The 22,650-nt window shown below is 34.9% G+C and overlaps 1 protein-coding gene across 1 annotated transcript in view; it reads right to left on the bottom strand.

Annotated features, from left to right (window-relative positions):
• LOC136026549 (unconventional myosin-XV-like) overlaps positions 1-22,650 on the bottom strand; it is a 365,167-nt gene that overhangs the window by 286,979 nt on the left and 55,538 nt on the right. The window contains exons 8-11 of the mRNA XM_065703235.1: positions 21,181-21,304; positions 14,784-14,938; positions 10,220-10,411; positions 4,131-4,265 (exon numbers count right to left, since the gene is read on the bottom strand). Coding sequence (XP_065559307.1) covers positions 4,131-4,265; positions 10,220-10,411; positions 14,784-14,938; positions 21,181-21,304 — 606 coding nt within the window. The remainder of the gene's footprint in view (positions 1-4,130; positions 4,266-10,219; positions 10,412-14,783; positions 14,939-21,180; positions 21,305-22,650) is intronic.

Raw genomic sequence — 22,650 nt, 5'->3', positions numbered from 1 at the left:
ATTCTTTAATATATTTTGCTACCATAATTTAGATTAATTGGACCAAAAATTACTCATTTTAATATAAACTTGTTTACTACAGTTACGACACTACTTTGCTTTAATTTGCACATCATTACTCATCTGAATTTTCTTTAGTTTAACTTACTCATTGAGGGGGGGGGGGGGGTTCAAATTTTTTCCAATAACTAGGGGGGACAAATTTGCCCTTTTTTAAATTTCTGTTAATGAAGACATAAAAAGGACTTTATTCAATAAAAATATGCCTAAACAGGATAAAAATCTAGGATCCCTATATATCTAAATCTAGCTACCATAATTTTCTAAAAAAAATCGAATGCCTACTTTAAAAAGGGGAGCTATTTTGATGCACCCTCCAGGTAAAAAATTTTCCATATTGCTTTTCCCTTTGTTCTGTTCTAGCCAAAAGAATGAAGAGATTGCCATTGCTGGTATGTAGACAAGTTTTGTTCATTGTATTGGGTTTTTATTCAGGAATTGTGTTTATAGTAGTAAGTAATAGTTACTTTTACAAATTTGCCTTTTTTCAATTTTTGTTTGAAAAAGGACATTATTCAATAAAACTACACCTGAACACGATATTTTTCAAAATCTACGGGGGCAAAAATCCCTCCTAGATTTTTTCTATGCTCTCTCATTTTACTTCACTCTAGTTCATTTTACTTATTATTGTTTTGCATTGCTTGAGTTTACTTACTGAGATTTCGCTGCTAATTAACAAATCCAGGACATCAATTCTGAGAGTGTCACGATTTTTATCCAAAAACCCATCAACAGAGTACCATACCAGTCCAGCATAATGATTGATTCCAAACTCAGGAGAGTTCAAACGAGGTCGACAATAATGCTCATTCAAAGCATGGTTGTAATGTGCTTTTTCTAAGAAACTCTGGTCGCTGGCTTTTGGGAAGTTGGATTCGTCATCAAGGAGGTGGAGAATTCCAACCGGCTTCTTGCAGATCAGACTGATAACCGGTTGATTGTCCTAAAATGAGTTGAAATTTATTCTAAAATCAATTATGCCTCTTTCCTTAAATAAATTAGAAACGACATGGAAGGGCCAAGAACGTCAAAACAGAAAAATATGCCCACTGGGCCAATGTTACGTGTATACAGGGCTGTCAAGTGGGGAGGGGGTGGGGAAGCCCTCTCAATGTTTTTGGTATCTCGGTAAAAAAGGAGAAGTCGGTAAATGAAGTCGGTAAATGTAGAATTCTTTATTCGCTTCATTAAAGACTACGAAAATACTGACATGTCATCTACAGAAATTTGGAATTTGGACGGTAAACGCAGCAGTTTTACCGACTCTTGCGGTGATTTTACAGATAGTGCCACAATTTTCCATTTGGTTAAACAAACAGCATTATAATAGTAACTTGATATGTACCAAAATCTGAATTTCGATTGAAAAAATGCAGTGATTTTACCGACTCATGCAGTGATTTTACGTATATTCGAAAGAGACATTATGCTAATTTTTGACAAAAACAATCGGTAAAAATGACCAGATGGTCGGTAAATCTCATGCCCTCCCCCAAACATTTTGGCTAGTAACAACCATGTGTGTATCCATACCCGAAAACAGCGATTTTCTGAGATTTCTTTTGCTTTGTTAAAGATTATTAAGTTTTTAAAGCCGGGCAAATTTTTATCAGGGTTGGAACACTTAACCATGAAAATATGCAGAAGCAACTAATTAAATTTGACAACGCTTTTCGTCCGTAAAAATTCAAAAACTAACAATCTGCTTATCCACAGGCAGCAACACTTTCAAAAAGAAGTTTATTTAGCTTTTTTTTTCTTTTTAATGGCTGAGTTTTTGCCTACGTTTCTTTTTCTTGTAAATTCTTCACCTGCGATTACCAAACACTGCATAACTGATTATAGGGATTTTTTTTGTGTTGTTTCCAAAGCCTATCTACAGATGAACCAATCTACTGAAAAAGAAACTATCTACTGCACGGCACCAATAAAAGTATGTGAAGAGCAGCCTCTACTTTTGAATGAGGGAGACAGGCAGATTAATTAAATAAATTCCGGCGGTCATCTATCCTTACTAAAGAAATTCAAAATGATTTTCATTTTTATTGACTCCGCGAAAACAAGAGCCAAGAGCTCATATGGCATTTGTGACGAGGCCGGAAGAGCCAAAAGCCAAGAGCTTCTTCCCACCAAGTTCCATTATGATCCCTCCACTCCAAGCGTTTTCCGAGATTTCCGGTTATCCCCTACAACTCCCCCAAGTCACCGGATCCGGTCGGAATTTAAAACAAGAGCTCTTAGACACGAGTTCCTTTTAAATATCAAATTTCATTAAGATCGAATCACCCGTTCGTAAAGTAATTTTTTCTAATTTTTCCGAATTACCGAATTAGGTCCCCCCCCCCATCAACTCCCCCAAAGAGATCGGATCCGGTCCGGTTATTTCAATCACGTATCTAGGACTTGTGCTTATTTTTCTCACCAAGTTTCACCCCAATCTCTCCAATCTAAGCGTTTTCCAAGATTTTAGGTTTCCCCCTCCAACTCCCCCAATGTCACCAGATTCGGTCAGAATTTAAAATAAGAGCTCTGAGAGACAATATTCTTCTAAATATCAAATTTCATTCAGATCTGATCACCCGTTCCTAAGTTAAAAATACGTCATTTTTTCTAATTTGTCCGAATTAACCGTCCTCCCACTCCCCCCCCCCCCCTACAGATGGTCAAATCGGGTAAAAGACTATGTCTAATCTAATCTGGCCAGGTCCCTGATACGCCTGCCAAATTGCATCGTCCTAGCTTATCTGTAAGTGCCCAAACTAGCAAAACTGGGACAGAAAGACCGACAGACCAACAGAAGTTTCACCCCAATCTCTCCAATCTAAGCGTTTTCCAAGATTTTAGGTTTCCCCCTCCAACTCCCCCAATGTCACCAGATTCGGTCAGAATTTAAAATAAGAGCTCTGAGAGACAATATTCTTCTAAATATCAAATTTCATTCAGATCTGATCACCCGTTCCTAAGTTAAAAATACGTCATTTTTTCTAATTTGTCCGAATTAACCGTCCTCCCACTCCCCCCCCCCCCTACAGATGGTCAAATCGGGTAAAAGACTATGTCTAATCTAATCTGGCCAGGTCCCTGATACGCCTGCCAAATTGCATCGTCCTAGCTTATCTGTAAGTGCCCAAACTAGCAAAACTGGGACAGAAAGACCGACAGACCAACAGAAATTGTGATCGCTGATGTTACTTGGTAAATACGAAGTGCCATAAAAACGTAAGATGTTTTATATAAAGCATGTCTAGTATTCTTACATATTTTAACTTATTCTCTTCGCACTGCCACCGTTTGACAGAAGAATCAGAAGTAAAAAGAAGAAGAGCATAGACACCCAACGTTAAAAAGAAAATCAATACAATACACAATCATATTAATGTAAATTACATATCTCTTTTTGATTTTAATCCTACAAAAAGCTGCCTATTGTTTTTACATTTGTTAACTTCCACTCTCTACAATGCTGCCATCTGACACAAGAAGAAGAAACAAAATGACAGCAATATATAGGTAAACACAAACTATGTTACAAAAAAATTAATACAACGCAAATTCACAGCTTTAACTATTTATAATCAAGAACAAGAGTTAAAAAAAATCGTCAGCTATTTTATTAAAATATTTCAGGTCAGGTTCAAAGAAACCTTTACCTTTAATCAAAATACAAATTTTGTATTCCCAAAGAGCTAAGCTTTTGGAACTAAGAAGTAGTTAGCCGTTCTTGCTATAATTATTTTTGTACCAAAAATTTAAATTAAACTAATTTAGCTTATTACGAAATCTCAAATTATAGTACCATAATTTTTGTTTGGTCCAGTTCCTAATCTTCGTTGGTCCATACCAATCAATAAAGGACTCTCCAGGACAGATGTGTATACGGGGGAGAGAGGGGTATAGGATCCCTCCCCCAAATTTTTTCGTTATTTTTCAAGATTGTTCCAAAATTAAAACATTATTCATACACTTTGTGTTTTTGTACCTTTTTTAAGTTGTGCCCCCCCCCGTTCTAAAAATAAAATCTCGAGTCTGCGACCCCGTAAAATAAGATATAGATGAATAGATTTTACCGTAAATCCAATGGTCTGCCATTCAATTTTCTCCTTGATATACTCCTGCTGCTCAATTCGAAATATATACCGATTGAAATGAGCTTGTAGACTCTCATTTGCGTAATTGATGCATAACTGTTCAAAACTATTTTCCTAGAAAAAGAAATAATTAAAAATTACAAAATTTCTAATTTAAAAAAAAGGAACATATAAACATTTTTGAGTTATGGTTGTGTTGTATATATTTTATCTCTCGTATAATTATGTTATTTTACTTTCATTATCTTTTATTTACTCCACTTGTCTTACCGAATTTGTCAACCGAATAAATTTTCGGTTGTTTCTTGGAAGGCGATGGAGGTAGAGATTTTAAATAAGTTGGGGTGGAAGCGGAGCGTCTGCTAGTGTGGATCACTGTCAGATATTTTTAGCAGTAGTTACAGGACTATTTTCAATGTTCTCCTTCTCGTTACGGACCTATCATAAAAGTAAAATATTTAACAAAATAAGAGTAAAGACTACCATGAGGCAAGATAATGATGAAATAGAAAAAATATTTCCTCGAAGACATAATCTCAACTCAAAACACGCTCTATATGGGTAGACCCAGGGGGTGCTGTAGGGGCACTCCTCCCCCCAGAAGGTCAAGAGTTGCTTTAATTACATGGGTGGAGGGGCAAAATCATACCAAAGGGAAAGCAAAAATTTTATCGATACGCCCAAACATTAATTCTATATCTGCCCCTGCCTTATTGCTTTCCAGTAAAAATGTATAGACAAACAACTGAGCCCCATTCTCATTAGGATGAAACATGCAGAGCCGAGTATTTGATAAACTGATTTTTTCATCACTGATTTACTGAAAATACAAAAACCAAGTAAAAAAAGAATACTGATTTAGGAGTCAAAGTGAGTACGTAGCGTCACAACAACTAATCTGTAACACTTTTCATATTCTTACACAGGCTGTGATCTCAGTTAATTTCAGTATAAAATTAAAATTATCTTAAAAAGTTATTATAGCTGGTCTCACCAGTTATAATGCCAATATTGAGCAATATACAATTTTAAATTGTAAAGAAAAAGCTTTAGTGTTACTTGAAATGTAGAAAAAATAAATCATAATATGAACTCTAGAAATTCAGATATATTCTCTATACAACGGAGAATTTCAAATTATGATACAAATTCTAAAGCTAATCTATAGTCCAAATACTATCAAAGTGTCTTCACTTCAAACTTGTCTACAATAAATCATAAAATGTCATTAAAACGCTTTGTTTTATATTTTAAAAAGTGTCCATAAATGGTTTACTTTTACCGTACTAAAACTCCTATGTTCTATATTTTCAGTAAAGCGCTAGTTTTCTATAATCTAACAAACATAGGGAAATATCATCAGATGGTTAATTTGTACTAGCTTTATTGATATATGCTAGATAGACCATGAAGTAATAACTTATGTCAATTTTAAATTCCAACTTCGCTCTTTACTTCCCTCAGAAAAACTCAGTTTATTAAATTAATAGCAATATAAGATTTACTTTGATTCTGTCACCATTCACCATACTGAAAGCTGCTCAACTTGAAGATAACCCAGAATGGGTTGAAGATACCCAGTTAGAATACTTTGAAAGCTTGTAGGCCTGTGGATTGCACAGAATGGTCCATTACTATTTTGAGTGGTGGTCTAGGTCTATGAATTCTAAGAATTTATAGACTAGTTTCAATGACTGGCTTTTCATTGAGTGTGGTTCAGTTAGCTGGTGATAAAAGTGATCTTGACCTGGCTGTCAAAAGGGAGTGTCTGCGATATCTCACAGACCGACTAAGATTATTAAGATGAAGCTTTCAAGAAATGTCGATAGGGATATTGAATTAGATTAAAAGACAGCATGAATGTTGAAGGAGGATGTTGAATTTAATTAAAAGACACTAAATACAACCAGCTTGTCGAAATGGCGCATCTACAAAATCTCAGGGATGGCTTAGGTTATGAATTCAGAATTTTCAGGGAATGATGAGGGGATGTCAAAAAAAGCCATAAGACACTCTGTGCATCCAGGTTGTACTTTTTAATAATTTTTTACCAATCAAATGCTCATTTCAAAGTCACAAATAAAGAATTTAAAGAGTCAGAAATACAGAGAGCTGAATGCCTCCAGTACTACTACTACGAACAAATCACTACGGCACAAAGATTCCTGAGGTCACTACACATGCGCACACTCCTACTTCCCCCCACCTATTCATAAATTCCTTCTTTAAACCTTCCCAAGAAGTTCCGAATAATTTTTTTTTAATACTTTCTTACTTCTGAGCTTCTTCAACCTAAGTATTTATCAAACTAGCCTGTTACATTTAGAGGATCTTCCTTTGAAAATTCTTCCTAATAGGTATTAAGTAATTCGAACAAATATATTCAAAAGTAAAAAAATTAATTCAAAAGTAAAAAGTAAAAAGGTCGCCACAGCTGCGCACATTCCTGATTCACCCCAACCTATTCAAAAAATCCTTTTTTAACCCCCCCCCCCCCCCCAAGAACTTCCGATTTTTTTTCAATCCTTTCTTACTTTCGGGCTTCTTCAACCTAAGTATTACCAAACTAGCCTGTTACATTTAGTGGATCTTCCTTTCAAAATGATCCTAAGAGCTATTGAGTAATTCGAATAAATATATTTAAAAGTAAAAAAATTACCGTCACAAAAGTATATAAAAAATTGCCTTTTATACCTTTTTTATTACCGTCATAAAAGTATGAAAAAAATTACCGTCACAAAGCACATTTCCCTGCACATAAGTAAAACTCTAGTAAAGGTGCGATGTCGTCACAAAGCAAAATGACCGTCGATAAGCACAATTACCGTCACAAAGCACAAAAGTGAAAACTCTATCATAGGTGAATATTAATCCGTAGACAGGCGCATTGTGGTTTAAATTGAGAAGCTAAACAATTACTTTCATACACTTTACCGCAATCTTGCAATTACACATGTGTCTTTTAAGCCAAACAGACCAGAACTGATTTGATTACTGGTAAGAGCTTTGGGCATCAACAGAACATAGACCTCCAGTGCCAAGATCCGTAAAATTTAACAGCAAATACGACCGTTGTTCAAGTAAGTCACAGCAAAATTTCCGACAGCTTATCCCAATCAAATTTAGGCAAAATCCAACAGCTCATACTTATGGAGTGACAAAATATATCAATGAAACAGTATGGGTCTTGCTGAAAAAAAAATCCCACCAAATCGCCTAGTAATTAGGCTGATAAAAATAGATTCTGGTAAATTTATTCGACCCCCCCCCCTCCCATGGTAGCTTGATCAGGTATACATGTTACTGTGATTGTCCAAAATCTGGTAAATGTCAATATTCACCGGTGAATGTCCAAAACTCCTTCTTCTCTGCTTGGATTCAATTAGCTTCGCGAGTCAACTTTTTCAGTCTTATGCAAGCTTTGATGGTAAAAGTTAAAGTTGGGTTAGGTTAAACTGGGTTAAATACCTAATCTGACCCAACTTTACCTGTCAGCATCAAACCTTGCAGAAAACTGAAAAAAGTTGACAAACAACGCTGACTAAATCTAAGGAGAAAATAAAGCTATTTCGGACACTCCCCGGTGAATGTCGACATTCACCAAATTTGGACATTCACGGTAACATATGCACTTAAACATGCTAACCTTTGAACATGCCTCTCACTTACTTTGATCGCCTCTTACTTTGATCAAATTTGGCAAAGATACAATTATCCCTTTTGGTAAATTACCTAACGACTAGAATACAAGTACCCCTCACCCTCCAAAATATGGGTCAGACTAATCCTGAGCCCATGAAAATTTAAATGTTGGGGCCAGCCAGAAGCCCCCTTCTCTTAACACGTACTTGTCCTGAACAGCCATTTTAAGTTGAATGAATTTAAAAGGAGAAATTCACCTCCAGGCAAAACAGAAATTTTAAACAAGTTAGTTGCCCTTTTTTTTCCTTTTTGTTTCAGTGTACCATTTGTTTGGTTAAACTAATTTTAATAAATTATTTACTTGGTATTTTCTGTACGCTTCTTTAGATACTTTTTATTGAATTCTTATCTTAACGGCACGATGTGTATTGACCATTTGACATAGTATTTTCCTCCTTTCTTTATTTTTTATGCTACACTTAACTTTTTATCTTTTAAGCTATACCTACTTGGTTTTTTGTTTTGTGTTTCGATTAGTTACTGGTTTAGTGTTCTTGTTGTGGTTCTTTTGCTTGACGCATGAAGCAAGTTTGACTCTCTCAGCGCTTGTGATAATTCTAAGAATGATTATACCTTATCTTTAGTTCAGCCGGTAAAATAGGGAGCTAAATGAAAAACGAATTTTTGACATTTTGACATAAGCACAATAAGAAATTCAGCTTGAAGACGGAGTCCAATCTCCGCCAAGCACCAACGGGGATGGGTCCCTAAAACCTTGTCATTGGAGTATCAGCTAGAAGAGACCTTTTTTGAAAATTGGGCATATGTTGGGCACTGTTTGATACCCTTCTGCTACACTTCTGATTACGCTACCTTCTGTTTTTGGCTTGAATAGTGCAAGTACTTATTTTCTAAAATAAGCTGAATTTAGATACAAAATTGAATGTTGTAGTTTGTCAAAATGGCAAAATTTACCCCCTTCATGTCAGCAGAGGAGATAAAACATATAACGATAAATTAGGACTGCTTTCTGCGGTATCCGTTCAACATACTATCTCAATTTTTTTCTGAGCGCCAGAAAGAATATTTAGAAAATTAATAGAGAGACTTTAAAACTTTATGAACGATTTTATAGAGGTCATGACAAATTTCATACCTGAATAAAAATATCAGCACGAAGAGGATTATGATCATATCATACTGTCTAGGATTCTTATAACGTATATGTGAAGAACAAAAAATATGTAGAAATTCTGTTTTTTAGAGTTTTGGTTACTATTGGGCCGAGTCACTCATCACTTAGAGTTCGTTACCACGAACTGTTTGAAAAAAAATGAGATAAACAGAGACTCGCTCAACAGAGGATAGCTTACTATTTCAACGTATGATATCAATGATTGCGGTAGGGATCAACTTTAAGGACAAAGTAGCGTCAGATCTAGCCAATAGGAACCGGAAATCAAAAGTCACGTCTTGAAAAACAATGTCATGTCATAGAGAATTGCCGTTTAAAGCTGCTTAAGATATGAGAAATACAGTCCCCCGGCTTAAGCAACAAGGAAGGTCCCTTTTTGCATAAGAAGCATTGACGTGTCTCAATCCTTTTCTGTTTTCTCCGTCGCCACTAGTGAGGCACTGAAACATCACAGAGATGTATAAAGGTTCACATAAAAGAAAATTTTATGTGAAAAGCGCCACATTTAGTACCTTTCTTAAGTAATAAAAATAATATTAAAACAAAATCCGAGTTTTAGTAAATCTTAGCAATGGCCCTCCAACAATACTTATTAACAATACTTATTAATTAAATGAAAAAACAAACTGAAAAAATGGCAAATCTTTCCGGCCTTAAATCGTCTATGTTGAATCCCAAAACATGAGATCTTGGTAAAGAGACTTTTGACGTAGATAAATTTTAGAGAATAAGATAATAATAATAAAATGAAAAAAATGAAGGAATAGAATGAAAATTAGTCAATATTAGAGACCATAATCTAGAAACCAAAAGCTAACTGTGATATATCTTCACGTAAAATTTAAAATAAAATTCATTGTAAATTTTTGACTTTTAACATGAAAATGTAACCCAAACTCTCACAAAAAAGTCACCAAAATAAATATTGATATTTTAGCAAAATAAATATTTTATAGGTTAGGGAACAAGACATTAATAATTCAATGAAAAAAAAAATATAATGCAGTAAATAGAAAAATTGAAAGAAAAAAAATTTGAAGAGAGGATGCATTAAACTTGAACACTGACGAACTTTAAGTTTGACAGAGAAAATTAGCAGAGAAGTCGGTCTATGACAAATGAAAAAAAAAAAAAAAAAAAATGTATTTCTCTTTTTTGTTTCCAATTTGAATCCAAAACTTGAAATCTTAATGTAGAAACTTCTGACATGAAAATAGGAGAAAATACTTACTTTAAAATCCTCGAATCCAAATATGTCTAATATTGATATAGATAATTGCTTCGGTCCTTTACTAACAATAGTATTAACTCTACTGACTAGCCAAGAAAACAGTGAGCTATAAAGGGCTTTTGCAATGGCGTCCCTGGCGTCCAATGCCTGGTCAATATTCAGTGGTGTGAACATACGCTCATTTCGGGCTTCCTGGAAATAAATCAAATATAACAACGAAAGTGATTGAATAAGTAAAAACTAAACGAATTGAATACAGACTAAATTAATTCATGATAATTTTACTTTACATAATTGGTAAGCGACCCCATCACCCATCCAATCTCTAATCTGAAAACAATCACATGATGCTATATAAAATCTATAATAAATCTACAAGAATAGAGCGAAAAAATGTTCGTTCAATTATGTCTGCTCTAATTGATTCCTCTTATTTATCATTCTCTACTGTACCTACTCATTGTGCTCACTGTGCCCACTCACTGTCCACTAATCATAATTGAGTCTACCCATTTATTTTTAGTATCTGCTTGAGCATGCTGTAAGAAGTATTCTGCCACAAAGAACTTACATTTGGAGCATGGAAACTAGGATATAGAAAATATTTCCCAGAGTATGTTTACAATCAGTCAGTATGTTTCTGGATGCTGAAGAGAGCCTGTGTTTTTTTTTCTATTTTTATGCCTGAAACCTGAAGGAAAGCGTGTTTCTTTTATAAAGATTGCATATCATGGGTGTTACATCTATATGTTGCATGTGAAATTTTCACATGCCCCAGGCAATTGAAAAAAAAAGTTTTCTAAGCTGTTCTCAACGGGAGTATAAGTATAAAGATAAAGATCAGGGGTATCGAAGTGCGAGTGAACAAATATTCCATTACTGGTCCATTCTTTGAATACAGCTCAGCAAACGATTTTTGGCAATTTTTTTTTATTTTGGCAATTATAAAATATATATATATATATATATATATATATATATATATATATATATATATATATACTAACAGAAGATATATATATATATAAATATATATATATATATATATATATATATACTAACAGAAGATGGTTGGAAGTTTCGAGTAAAGCTTCTTTTGAAGAGGGGGGGGGGGGTATTAATTCTCTTTGTTCCTCAATAAAGAGTGTACGCCACAGTTTTCCTTTCATATGCTTCTCTTCAGACAAATAGAAGAAAATAATAGTAAGTAGAATAAGAGCGACAAGACCAAACAACATACCGGTACTTGGGAGTGTTGATATGCTTGCACAAAAAAAAATCCACAAGGAAACATTGGATAAATCAAAAAAGTTAAAACATAAGGAGAAAGAAATACAAGAGAGAGGGAGAGAGAGAAAAAGAGACAGATAAGAAGAGAAATAAAGACTAGAGAGGACTAAATGGAGAGATTTTTTGATACCCTTACAAAAAGACAAGGTCAGTTTACAACCAAAGTTAGAAGCAAAGTGGTATAAACCCCATGCATTTAAAATTATGAAACAAAGGCTAAAAGTCTTGAGAGAATAGAAGAAATGATTTAACTAATTTACTTGATAACTTTTTTGTTTGCAAATAGCGCGATTAAGCTTTTGATACTAAAGGTGAAAAGCAATTATTTTGTTTTGGAGGGGTAGCTTATCTCAATAAGGTAAAACTTAAGTACTCTCAATCTTGCAAATACGTTGGAATTTTGAGGATGTTCATTCTGGGGAACTAAATTTCCCCCAAAAAATCTTGATAAATATGTTTTTTCCCTATGTTTTACAACGATGGTGCAGAAAACATCCTAATATACGAATGCTTTTACTTGTTGGCACATTCATTTAAAGCAGTATATTTACGAAGTTGACCTTTGCAGAATTCAGGGTTATAATTGAGAGAAAGATTGAGATTGCTAAGATGCGTTCTGCGGATGAAGGTCGGCACATTGTCAAAGATATTTCTTTTTGCCCAACAATCTAGGACCAACCGAAAAGCAGGTCGTCCCCGTATGGGGTGAGGAGGTCGTAAGGAAGGATTTAAGGGAACTTGAAACTTCTTGGGAGGGTGTAAAGAAGGAGGCTTTAAATAATTTGTGACGGAGAGGGAGCGTGCAAAGTTGGCCTCAAGCGGTCTAGTACTGCAGAGAGTTGTTAGTAGTAGTAACAGCAGTAGTAGTAATGTGAACAAGTTCATTTGTCGCTGGTGTTTTTGAGGGTGGGGATGTCATAAAAGTTTGATACGTTCGAAAAGATACTCCCTAAAAATAAAGACAAAAAAAGAGGCAACACATTGCCTGCCACAAGGGACTAAATAAGTTTTTATAAAAGGCAAATTCAAGTGTATGTACAAATCAAACCCCTTCAACCACAGAAGCCTCGTATTACCAAAAAGTGTCCCAAGAATACCAATATTTAGTAAAACCTTTACCCAAACAACGTGTTATTAAATGTATTATATTAAAAAAAATGTATAACAAAATGTGTCTATTTTGTTTTTTGCCAAAATTCTTTAGGAAGGCTAAAATTCTTCAGCCATATATGTGTTTATTTTGCTGAACGAAACACCAATTTTTTTTTAGCCGTTTAATATTTTCCAATGCAAATTTCCATTCTTTTGGGGCATTAGGTAAGTTTCTTTTCTGCTTGACACATTTGTAAACAAAGGAAGTAAATACTTCAGATAATTGAGTAAAAAACCCCTTCCCCTTCTTTAGCAAAAGATTTACTTGGCAAAAAATATTTCAATTGACAGAAAAATAGAAAAATTAGATTTTGGTTAATTTCAATCTTCTGATTTGCTTTTCGAAGCAAGAAAATACAATGCAGCGATTAAAAATTGCAAAGAAAATCCTAAAAATTATTTTTATCAACTTATTTCTGCATTAAAAACCAATACGGAATCCTTTTTTTTTGTCATATCTGCTCCTTGTTCTGTGGAAATTGTCTGATTGACCTTCGAGTGCCTCAGTAATCAAAACAGTAGCGAAATGAGAGCTTTACTTGCGCACCGTAATGGCGAAACCGACTTAGCTTTACATCTGATAGTCTCGGCTTGGGAAAATTGTTGTTAGATTGATTTTGACAAGAGAACAAGACCTGACTACACCTGGAAGGTGAGTTTAAATTCCTACTCTAAGGTGTTTATGACCAGTATTATTAGCGCTTCCAATTATTACACTCTTGACTTTAAAACAACCTAAGAATTTCACTTGTTTTAAAATTGATAAATGAGAAGCAGATGAGTGCTGATTGGGTTAATTTTGTATTTCTTTTCTCATCGTTCATAAGTCGATTTTTTCCTTGTTTGTTTTCATTTCCTTTTTTCTTTTTTCTTTGCTCTGCTTCTTTTAGTGTTTACAAACTGGCGTTTTAACGTTAATTTATGGAAATTGGTTGATTAGAGCAATTGAGGCATGGACAATTTTTCAAATAGCTTGGTAATTCTTTCAGTATTGACGCTACTGCCACCTGCCAGCCCAACCCCCCCCCCCCCCAACGACACCCATGATATCTATTGAACAGCAAACTGGCATTTGATGTTAACATACGGCTTCTGGATCATCTATTCTTGATGGATTTATAGATACTAATAAAGATGGCACTACAATCTGGTTTATACAGCCGTAAATAGCAGTAAAAGTGTAATTTCATACATACGGCATATCATATCATATCATACATGATGTTAACATACGGCTTCTGGATCATCTATTATTGATGGATTTATAGATACTAATAAAGATGGCACTACAATCTGGTTTATACAGCCGTAAATAGCAGTAAAAGTGTAATTTCTCTTTTTTCTTTAATATATCCCACCAGTAGTTTCAGTTTTTAGTAATCAGTCTTAAAAAATAAAACAAATAAAAATAAAACGAACAAATTGTTACCTAACAATCTATGTGTTACCATCCCTGCTACTCAACTACCAGTGCTAATCAAGCTGCCCAAACCCAACCCACCCAAGCTCCCCCTAGACCAAAATTAGTCAGTAAACAAACCAACCTCTTACTCAAGTAGCAGTGCTACCCAGCCAAAAAATTGACTATCTTCTTGTTCAAGAGGAGGTTTATAACCCAGAGTTGAGAGTGATAATCTGAATTCTGTGTGGCAATTTGAGTAAAGGATCTTAAAAATTCTCAGGGTTTAAAGAGTTGCATAGATAGATACCACCTATCTTTGGTAGGTATTGTAGCTAGGAAAAAAAGTTTTCTTCGTTTCTTTTAACCTTTCTTACCCAAAAACTGAATATTTTTAAACAGTTCATTTCCATGAGGGAAGGGGTGTTAAGCCACGGTGCTTTTGTTAAACCATATTACGATTTTTTCATAATTAGTAACACCCCTGAAATTGTCCCTGACGCTGCAATTGTATTCATAGTTTACTGCACAGCTTTTTTTGGTGGTGGGGGGGGAGTCAGAGGGATAGTAGAATACTTCAAAAAGGACGTGGATATCTATCTATAGTGCGTCATGTTTATCAAAACTCGAAAAAAATACAAATAAGGAGAAAACTGTAAAAATCTGGAGGTTACAGAGGGAGGAAGGGGATGGTAAGGTCATCTTTTAGTTTAGAAAGCTTACCGTTGTTTTTGTCGTTAGAGCTCTCATAATACCATCTATTGACAGTTGTAGGAGATGACCCGCCCACTTAATCTCCGCATCTGAACCAACTTCGACTCCTTCTTGGCCATGCTTCAATGGCTTTCGATGGAAGTAAACGTTACCAAAATGTAAAACTAGAAATAAAAAATAATTTTTGAAGGAACTTAAATCTTCGTAATTGTGCCTAAAATTAATAAAAGACAAGGAGTAGAATAACAGTTTATGAAACAAATAGAAATAAATAAAGAGAATTAGAAGAGAAATTAGAATAAATAAAAATGGATCGAAATGAGGAAAAATAAAGAGAAAATGGAATAGGATAATAAGTTACACGGATAAAAGAACAAAAAAAAAGCAATACAAATGAGCAAAGAAATAAGCTAATAAAATAAATGAAAATAGCATTAAACAAGGGCATATCTATGGGTTTTGTTCAGGGGGGGGGGTACAAAAAACCCTATACAGCCCTTCCAAGGTAAAACTTCCTGTAATCTTAGAGTATAATATCCTTCCTCTGGAGAATCACCCCTACTAGCACAATAATAATTGAACCCATTTCTGCTTTGTATAAGGTATTCAAATTTTTGGGGAGGGAGCCAAAAATGTTAGTACGAGAGGAGAGGGATTTTAACTCAATAGAGATTCCCCCTCGGCAATTTACATCAATTTTCAGGACAATTTCCGAAATGTCAAATATTTCCTAGTCTACCTTTATAGGAGGGGTGTTACAGTACCTCAAGTTCTTGCAATTCAAGTACTTGTCCTAATTCTCTTTTTACAACCATTTTTATTCCTCTTGGCTGTCAGAAATCACAAATAGATTATGCATGCAATGACTACCAATTACAATAGGTCAAATGTTCACGGCCAGAGATCGTGTTAATAATTATTTAGAAGAGCCAATATTGCCTACACTGTATAATTTGAATAATAGTTATCTGCATTTTCAAGTTACTAATAATAGTGTAGGAAGTAGACAATTAGTTACTAATCTTCTAACTATTCGTCAAATTTGAAAGATTTGGGACTTCCATTTGAAATCGGAGATGGAAGCATATTTATAAATAAACTGAGGGATGAGAGACTTTCTTGAAATAACGGAAGGAGGAGGAGGAGGGAGAGTAGAGGCAATTTACTAGATCAATCTAGTTTTTGTGCACAGAAAAGTAGAGAGGGTGAGGAAGAAACCGACCCGATTCGTTAGAAACAGCTGGAACAACTATACTCGAAGCATCATTTTCGAGCTACCCGTGTTTATAATATGGATGCAACTGGCTTATCGAATGCTCAACAAAAATAGGTGAAGGTACTGATCCCTAGAGGGGCCTAGAAGCAACTACGTCACAGGAAAGAGGTAGATTAGACACAATGGTCGAAACTATCAATGCGACGGGGACCTTTACTCCTCCGTGCGTTAAATCTGAAAGGAATTGCATGCTGGAAAAGCTCTTGGATAATACTCTGCCAGGAACAAACACCGTTGCTGTTGCAAAGTTCGAAAATGTATGGATAGCCACAAAATTATTCCTTGGCTAGTTTGACTCCATAAATTCTCCTGAGAATGACCAGCTCTTAAACTCGTGGATAATCATAATAGTCACATGAGCTACGAAATTATTTCTGCTGCAAAAGAAATCGGGTTGCAAGCACTTACATTCTCTCCACCTGCATCAAATAAGTTATAGCCCCTTAATGTAACCGTCTGTTACCACCAAAAGTTATTTCTATCAACCTACTGAAAACTGGCCAAGAAACCACCCTGGGAGACAAGCCACAGAATTCGAGGTCTCTTAACTTCTTGGGTACCTCCCTAAAAGCTTTCAAACCATTGAACATGAGTGGCTTTACTAGGCCGGGGATTCATCCCTTCAATCCAGATGTCTGCCAAGAACCTGACTTTCTGCCATCTATGACTCCTATCGGCAATCCCAACAGTCTAAAGTGTGTGTCCGATGGTATGCATTAACAGCAGAGTTGCACAGGTGAGGTTAGCAACTCATCAGTACCGGGTCAGCCATGCAGGCAGCCAGTGCATAAGATTCTGAAGGTTGATAATTCTGTTAATGTACTACCAAAGGGGAGAACGTTACGACGGGAATTACTACAAAATGCTTTGACAAAGACTATCAAACGTCCATCTGAAATATGATCCAGCACCAAAATACAAGCAGTTACCGTAAAGAGTTGCGCAGGTGAGGTGAGCGAACTTTTAAATAAATATCAAAAGAATTATCTAGAAATACTTAAAGAAATTTTAAACTAATTTCGGAGGTTCGAGAAATGTTGTCACAGCGCCATTTATTTTGAATTGTGTTTCTATTTGAGCGGAATTTTTTTAAAAAATTAGCCACATGGTAAAGATGAATTATATAATTGTTTAGTTCATTCAGGTTTTTTGCAATGTGTTAATATTTGTGATTTGGTAAAATTTATAATATTTAGTTTACCTATTGTTGCTAAAGGGAGGGATATATTAACAGGATAAGCTTGTTTTGGTTTTACTTGGTTGTTTTACATTTGCTGTTTTTTTTTTTTTCATAGGCATGTATTTTGGGGGTGATACCTGACGCGGGGATGCCATGGATATTCTGTGGTAGCCACAACACTGTGCTGGGTAGAGAATTTAGAGTGGCGAAACCCTATATAGGCCAGTGTATTCTCCTGATGAGCCCTTATGTTGGGTGTTGCCTCTGAATTATTTGTCTATATTATTTTTTCTATTGTTTGGTAAATGACGACTTATACTTATTGACGACATGACTGCCTGTCCATGGATTATTCTTTATGGTTGATTGTGTGTGGCTATGCTGTTTGACCTATGTGATTGTATGGATGAGTAGGGTTAAGGCCTCATTCAAGTGCTGGTCTATATTAATCACTAATTTAGGAAAACAGTCTTCCTTTTCTCCTTCTGTCTCTTTTTTTTTTTTTTTTTTTTTTTTTTTTTTTTTTTTTTTTTTTTGTGTTTGTGCTGTAGCATTGGTGATTTCTCTTTTCATGATATACATAAACAATTATTGCTCGTTTAAAGAGAGTAAGTAGATATTTACTTTTTTATTGTTTTAAAAACGTGTATTTCTAAAATATCCCTTTATAAATATGTAAAATAAAGAAAAGCTATCATTTGAGTTAACTCTAGATGACCATGTACATTTCAAAATCTAGTTTTGTTTTCTCAACTAAATTTTTTGTCTCAACTTTAAAGCCTACCTTGAGCCTATGATTTTGTTTGTTTATGAATTTGCGTGTAAATTTTTACACATAATATTATATGGTGATTGAATTGGGGGAGGATGCGCTAAAAAGAAATTGTACCCCGGGAACGAGTATAGCTCACTAACGCATCGAATCAACCCACATCAGCTCCAAAGTGACATTTGTTTAAATTATTTAAAAATTTGAGAAATAGTTTGACTTCTTTGATGTTTTCTCTCTTCTTCTTTCCTTGGCTTTGTCTTTATTTTTCCCTTTTTTATACAGGATTGATTGGAATTTATCTAATTTTATTTCTATAACTTAATCAATGTATTTAATTTTTTCTTTCTTTTTTTCTTTTTATTGAGTGAGTGCTGTTTTAATCAGATGATTACTCCCCACCTAAGAATAGAAGTCCCATCCAAAGGCAGATAATCAGGAGATGTTGGCAAAGATTCTTGCTTTATGATTTTTTTCTTTTCATTTAGTGAGGAAAAAATTTCTTTCTTTCTTTAGTACTATTTATTCAATGTGTTATGAATTAATTGTGAATAGATCTTGTCTTATTTTAGTATAATGTTTGTACGAAAATAGTTTTTTTAGCAATCTAGAAGATAACGTAAAATCATTTTTCGTGATAAAAACAGTAACATTAATCCCATTTTGCTTATAGATTCGTATTAATCCCCTAATCACCTAAAGGATTTCATCCTTTTTATTTATATTATTATTATTTTTTTTTACTCATTATCAAATACACAAAATGTCATTAACAGAATGGAAAAAGAAGAAAAAAAGACATCAAACAAAAAGGACAAAGCCAAAATCATGATTATAGCACGGTTAATACAAAATAGCACAATTATATCACATTAATAATCCTTATTCGTTTTAACTTTGATAGAAGTGTGTCCGCAAAACCTAAAAAAGTTTTCTTCTTTGATTATCCACTAAGTTATGAGTGGGTTGTGAGATTTTGACTTGACGTACGTCACGTGTGCAAAGAGATGATAACCCAAAAGCACTAACTACAACAATACTTTGATAGAAAATAGTCTTAAAGCAAGGGTGTATCAAGGATTTTCTATCGGACGGAGTACACAAAAAACTTTACAGAACACATCAAAAACTTATCTATATGCATTTTTGTTACTTTATTACGAATTGAACGAAATTCCTAAGAGGGGGGGGGCTCAAACCCGGTAGCCCCTCCCTTGGACATGACACGACTCGGCGTAAGGAGCATAAGTAAGGAGCAACCTAGTTCAAAAGCAACCGAAACTCTAGAAAACAGAGTTTTGGAACCAGTAGATATATCAAAAGAATCGAATTTTTACGCTTACCGAATTTTTATGAATGTTTTGCCCATCAAAGTTTACGAGCCTGAGAAAATTTGTCTGATTTTTTTAAAAAGGGGGGAACTCCCTAAAAGTAACAGAATCTTAATGAAAATCACACCATCAGATTCAGCGTATCAGAGAATCCTACTGTTCAGGTTACAAGCTCCTATCTGAAAAAAAATGTAAAAATTTGTATTTTTTGCCAGAAAAAAGATGACGGATGCGTGTTTTTTTTTCTAGGAGTGATCGTATCGACCCAGTGGTCCTATAATGTCGCAAGAAGGCTCACTCGAAGCGATATTATAAGTTCTAGTGCCCTTTTTAAGTGACCAAAGAATTGGAGGGCAACTAGACCTCTCCCACACCCCTTTTTTCTCAAATGGTCCAATTAAAATTTTGAGATAGCAATTTTGTTCAGCATAGTTGAAAGGCCAAATAACTATGCCTTTGGAGATAGCATGACCCCCCACAGCCTATGTGGAAAAATCTTTAACTTACAAAATTTGCCCACTGTTTACGTATAGTGTTTGTTACTGAGAGGCATGCATACATTTTTCGAAGGGGGGGGGGCGAATTTTATACTTGTGGGACTTTCCAAGGGGGATAATTTTCCGTGGGAAAGGAAGTTTCCGGGGGGTGAATTTTTCAGGGGAAATTATACAATAGGGGAATCTGCCAGAATTCCTATACGAAATTCGTGTTATGTCTTGCTTTTTCAGTGCCGACTCGATTTTCCGCGTGAAGATGTTAAGGGTAATTGTCCGGGGTAAATTTTTACCAGGATTGAATTGTCTAGAGAATAAATCCGTGGGGAGGACAAATTTTTCCGTGGAGGTGTAGCCAAATTTCCTGGCATTATTCAAAAAAACGATCATGAATTAAAAAAAAATTCAACTGAAAGTAAGCGGCAACATTAGAATTTAAAATGAACATAAACTATTACGTATATGAGTGGGTTTGTTCCTCCTTAACAACTCACTCTTTACGCTAAAATTTAAATTCTGTCCCCATTTTTTAAGAACGACTCCCAAACACTGTTCTTTTGATTAGAACAACAAGGAGCTTTTTTAAAAGTACAAATAAACTGTAGCGTAAAGAGAAAGGTTTTGAGGAGGAGCAAACCTCTTTATATAAGTAATAATATTTTGAGCTTTAAATATGTCCTTTCCAAACTTAATTCACTTTAAAACTGAACCCGCCGTTGAAGGGTCGAAACGACGGACCAGCCCCAAACGCGTTTGGCCAGTAGGTAAAAAAATAAAACTTGTTGGGCAAAAAAGCGTGATTTCCCCGCAGTGTTACCTATTATGTTTTAAACATCGATCTAGGTCATTAGGTTACATTAGGTTGAACTAGGTCTAGGTCATTAGGTTAGCAAATTGTGTCACGGTAAGTCAGCAGGCCTGACCTGAGGAAATTGAGGGTGCCACAGCACAGCATACTAAAATGCTTTTATATTTTGATGTTGAACAAATTAAAGATGTAAAACATTTTTATCTGCTAGTTAAAAAAACTTAGTAATAAACAATGTTTAACCTAGGGACGTGCGTTAATTTTTTGGGGGGGGGGGGGGGTAATAATGAAAAAAATCGACAATTTGAAAAGTCAGTGCCCAGAAATTGAAGAAAATTAAAAAAAATTGGCGTGGACGAAGAATTTCTCGAAAAAGACATTGGAAATTTTAAGAATTTTTCGTGAGGTGGGGGGGGGGGTGTGTGAGGTCAATAGTAAAAAAGCATTTTTCGATAATTCAAAAAGGGTTGTGCCCAGAAATTGAAGAAAATATAAAATCTTAGGGAAAGGGTGAAGAATCTCTTGGGAAAAAGATGTATTATAAATACCTGCTGCTAGAATTCTAAAAATCGTGTCCTGTTCCTCTATGGTAAAACCCAGAACTTGCATAGCAGAAAGCAATGATTGAAAATCTTCACAATCGTCTTTTGAAGCCATGGTCGTACTACCACCCTAGAAAAACGACACTAAAGTATAAGACCATGGTTGTGTGAAAAAATTCAAAAGGCTAGTTGGGTGCAATCTACACTCTTATTTTAGCCTCGTGATCATCATCATAATTCGAAAATTCCATATTTCACAAGGTATTGGTAGCTTGGGACACCTCAAACATTAATATTGGCCTTTCCTTTGATCCTTGCCCCTACCCCTATTTTGTTGTCATTCAATCTCCTAAAAAATGAAGAAAAAAGCCAAATATTTCTTTGATATATTTCGTTGGTACACCTACAAGCAGAAGTCCGACCTTTAGAGTGAATAAGAGCTTCAAAGACGAGAAAGCTTATCGTTTTTCAAATTACAATAACTTTTCGAAATTATAATTTACAGCTATTCAAGAGGACTTTCTAAGAAGCTAAAAAAGCAAAACTTCATTTTGACGCCATAGCATTAATAAAAATGAGCTATAATGATCTATTTATTAACTATTTATAAGTTATTATGAGTATTGTAAGCTATTTATTATCATCTTTTCCTAAAAAGTGTTGTTTTATTTTTTTTTTCATTTTCTTTTCGTTTATTTCTCACACTCTTCTTTGTACATTCATGTATGTATACAGGGCATAAATAAATTACTATTTTTGGCAGTAATCGTTATTTCAATTTCAGTCCACTTTAGTCTTTGTCAAACTATAAAATACTTTGTGTAAAACACTTGCATAGCCCAACGTCAACTTTCGACCTGTTTTATTCGAACGACATAACACTATTAAAAATTTTGAAAGATACACAACCAAGTGTGTAACATCATCTCACAGTTAGACGTCACGGGTGTAAACAACGATTTGTCTTCAGGAGGAGATTAGCCGGCAAGAGAAAAGAAAAAGATCAAAACGAACATTTAGGTCACTAACAATTAAGGAGTTATTCTACAGTCTTATTACCTCGAGGGGTACGAGTTAATCAAGTATTTAAAAAACAATTACGTTGAAATTCGCATTCTAGCCATATATGCATTGTGCACTCAGTTCTAGCCCTCAGGGGGAGGGGAACAAATGAATTTTCCTCAGAGGGAGGGATACAGTACATTCTTATTCACCACTACCCTGGAAGAAGCATTCAAATGAATCACAGAGGAGAGTTACTGCCCTCCCCTAAGTGCAGAACTATGCATTCTAGCCAATGAACATCGAAGTTATTCCAACTATGAAAGTTGCTTATAAGAATTCAGGTCGAACTTGTGTTCACTTCTTAGAGAATCGCACCCCACCCTGTTTGTACAACAATATTATTCTAGCTGACAGATTTTGTAATAGAAAGCATCAAGGGATACTACCTCCTTCCCTACCCTCTAGCTACGC

This window comes from Artemia franciscana, chromosome 4 (assembly GCF_032884065.1).
Source record: "Artemia franciscana chromosome 4, ASM3288406v1, whole genome shotgun sequence".
Taxonomy (NCBI): domain Eukaryota; kingdom Metazoa; phylum Arthropoda; class Branchiopoda; order Anostraca; family Artemiidae; genus Artemia; species Artemia franciscana.
The sequence above is the reverse complement of the archived record's forward strand: the minus strand, read 5'-3'. Positions and strand labels throughout refer to the sequence as shown.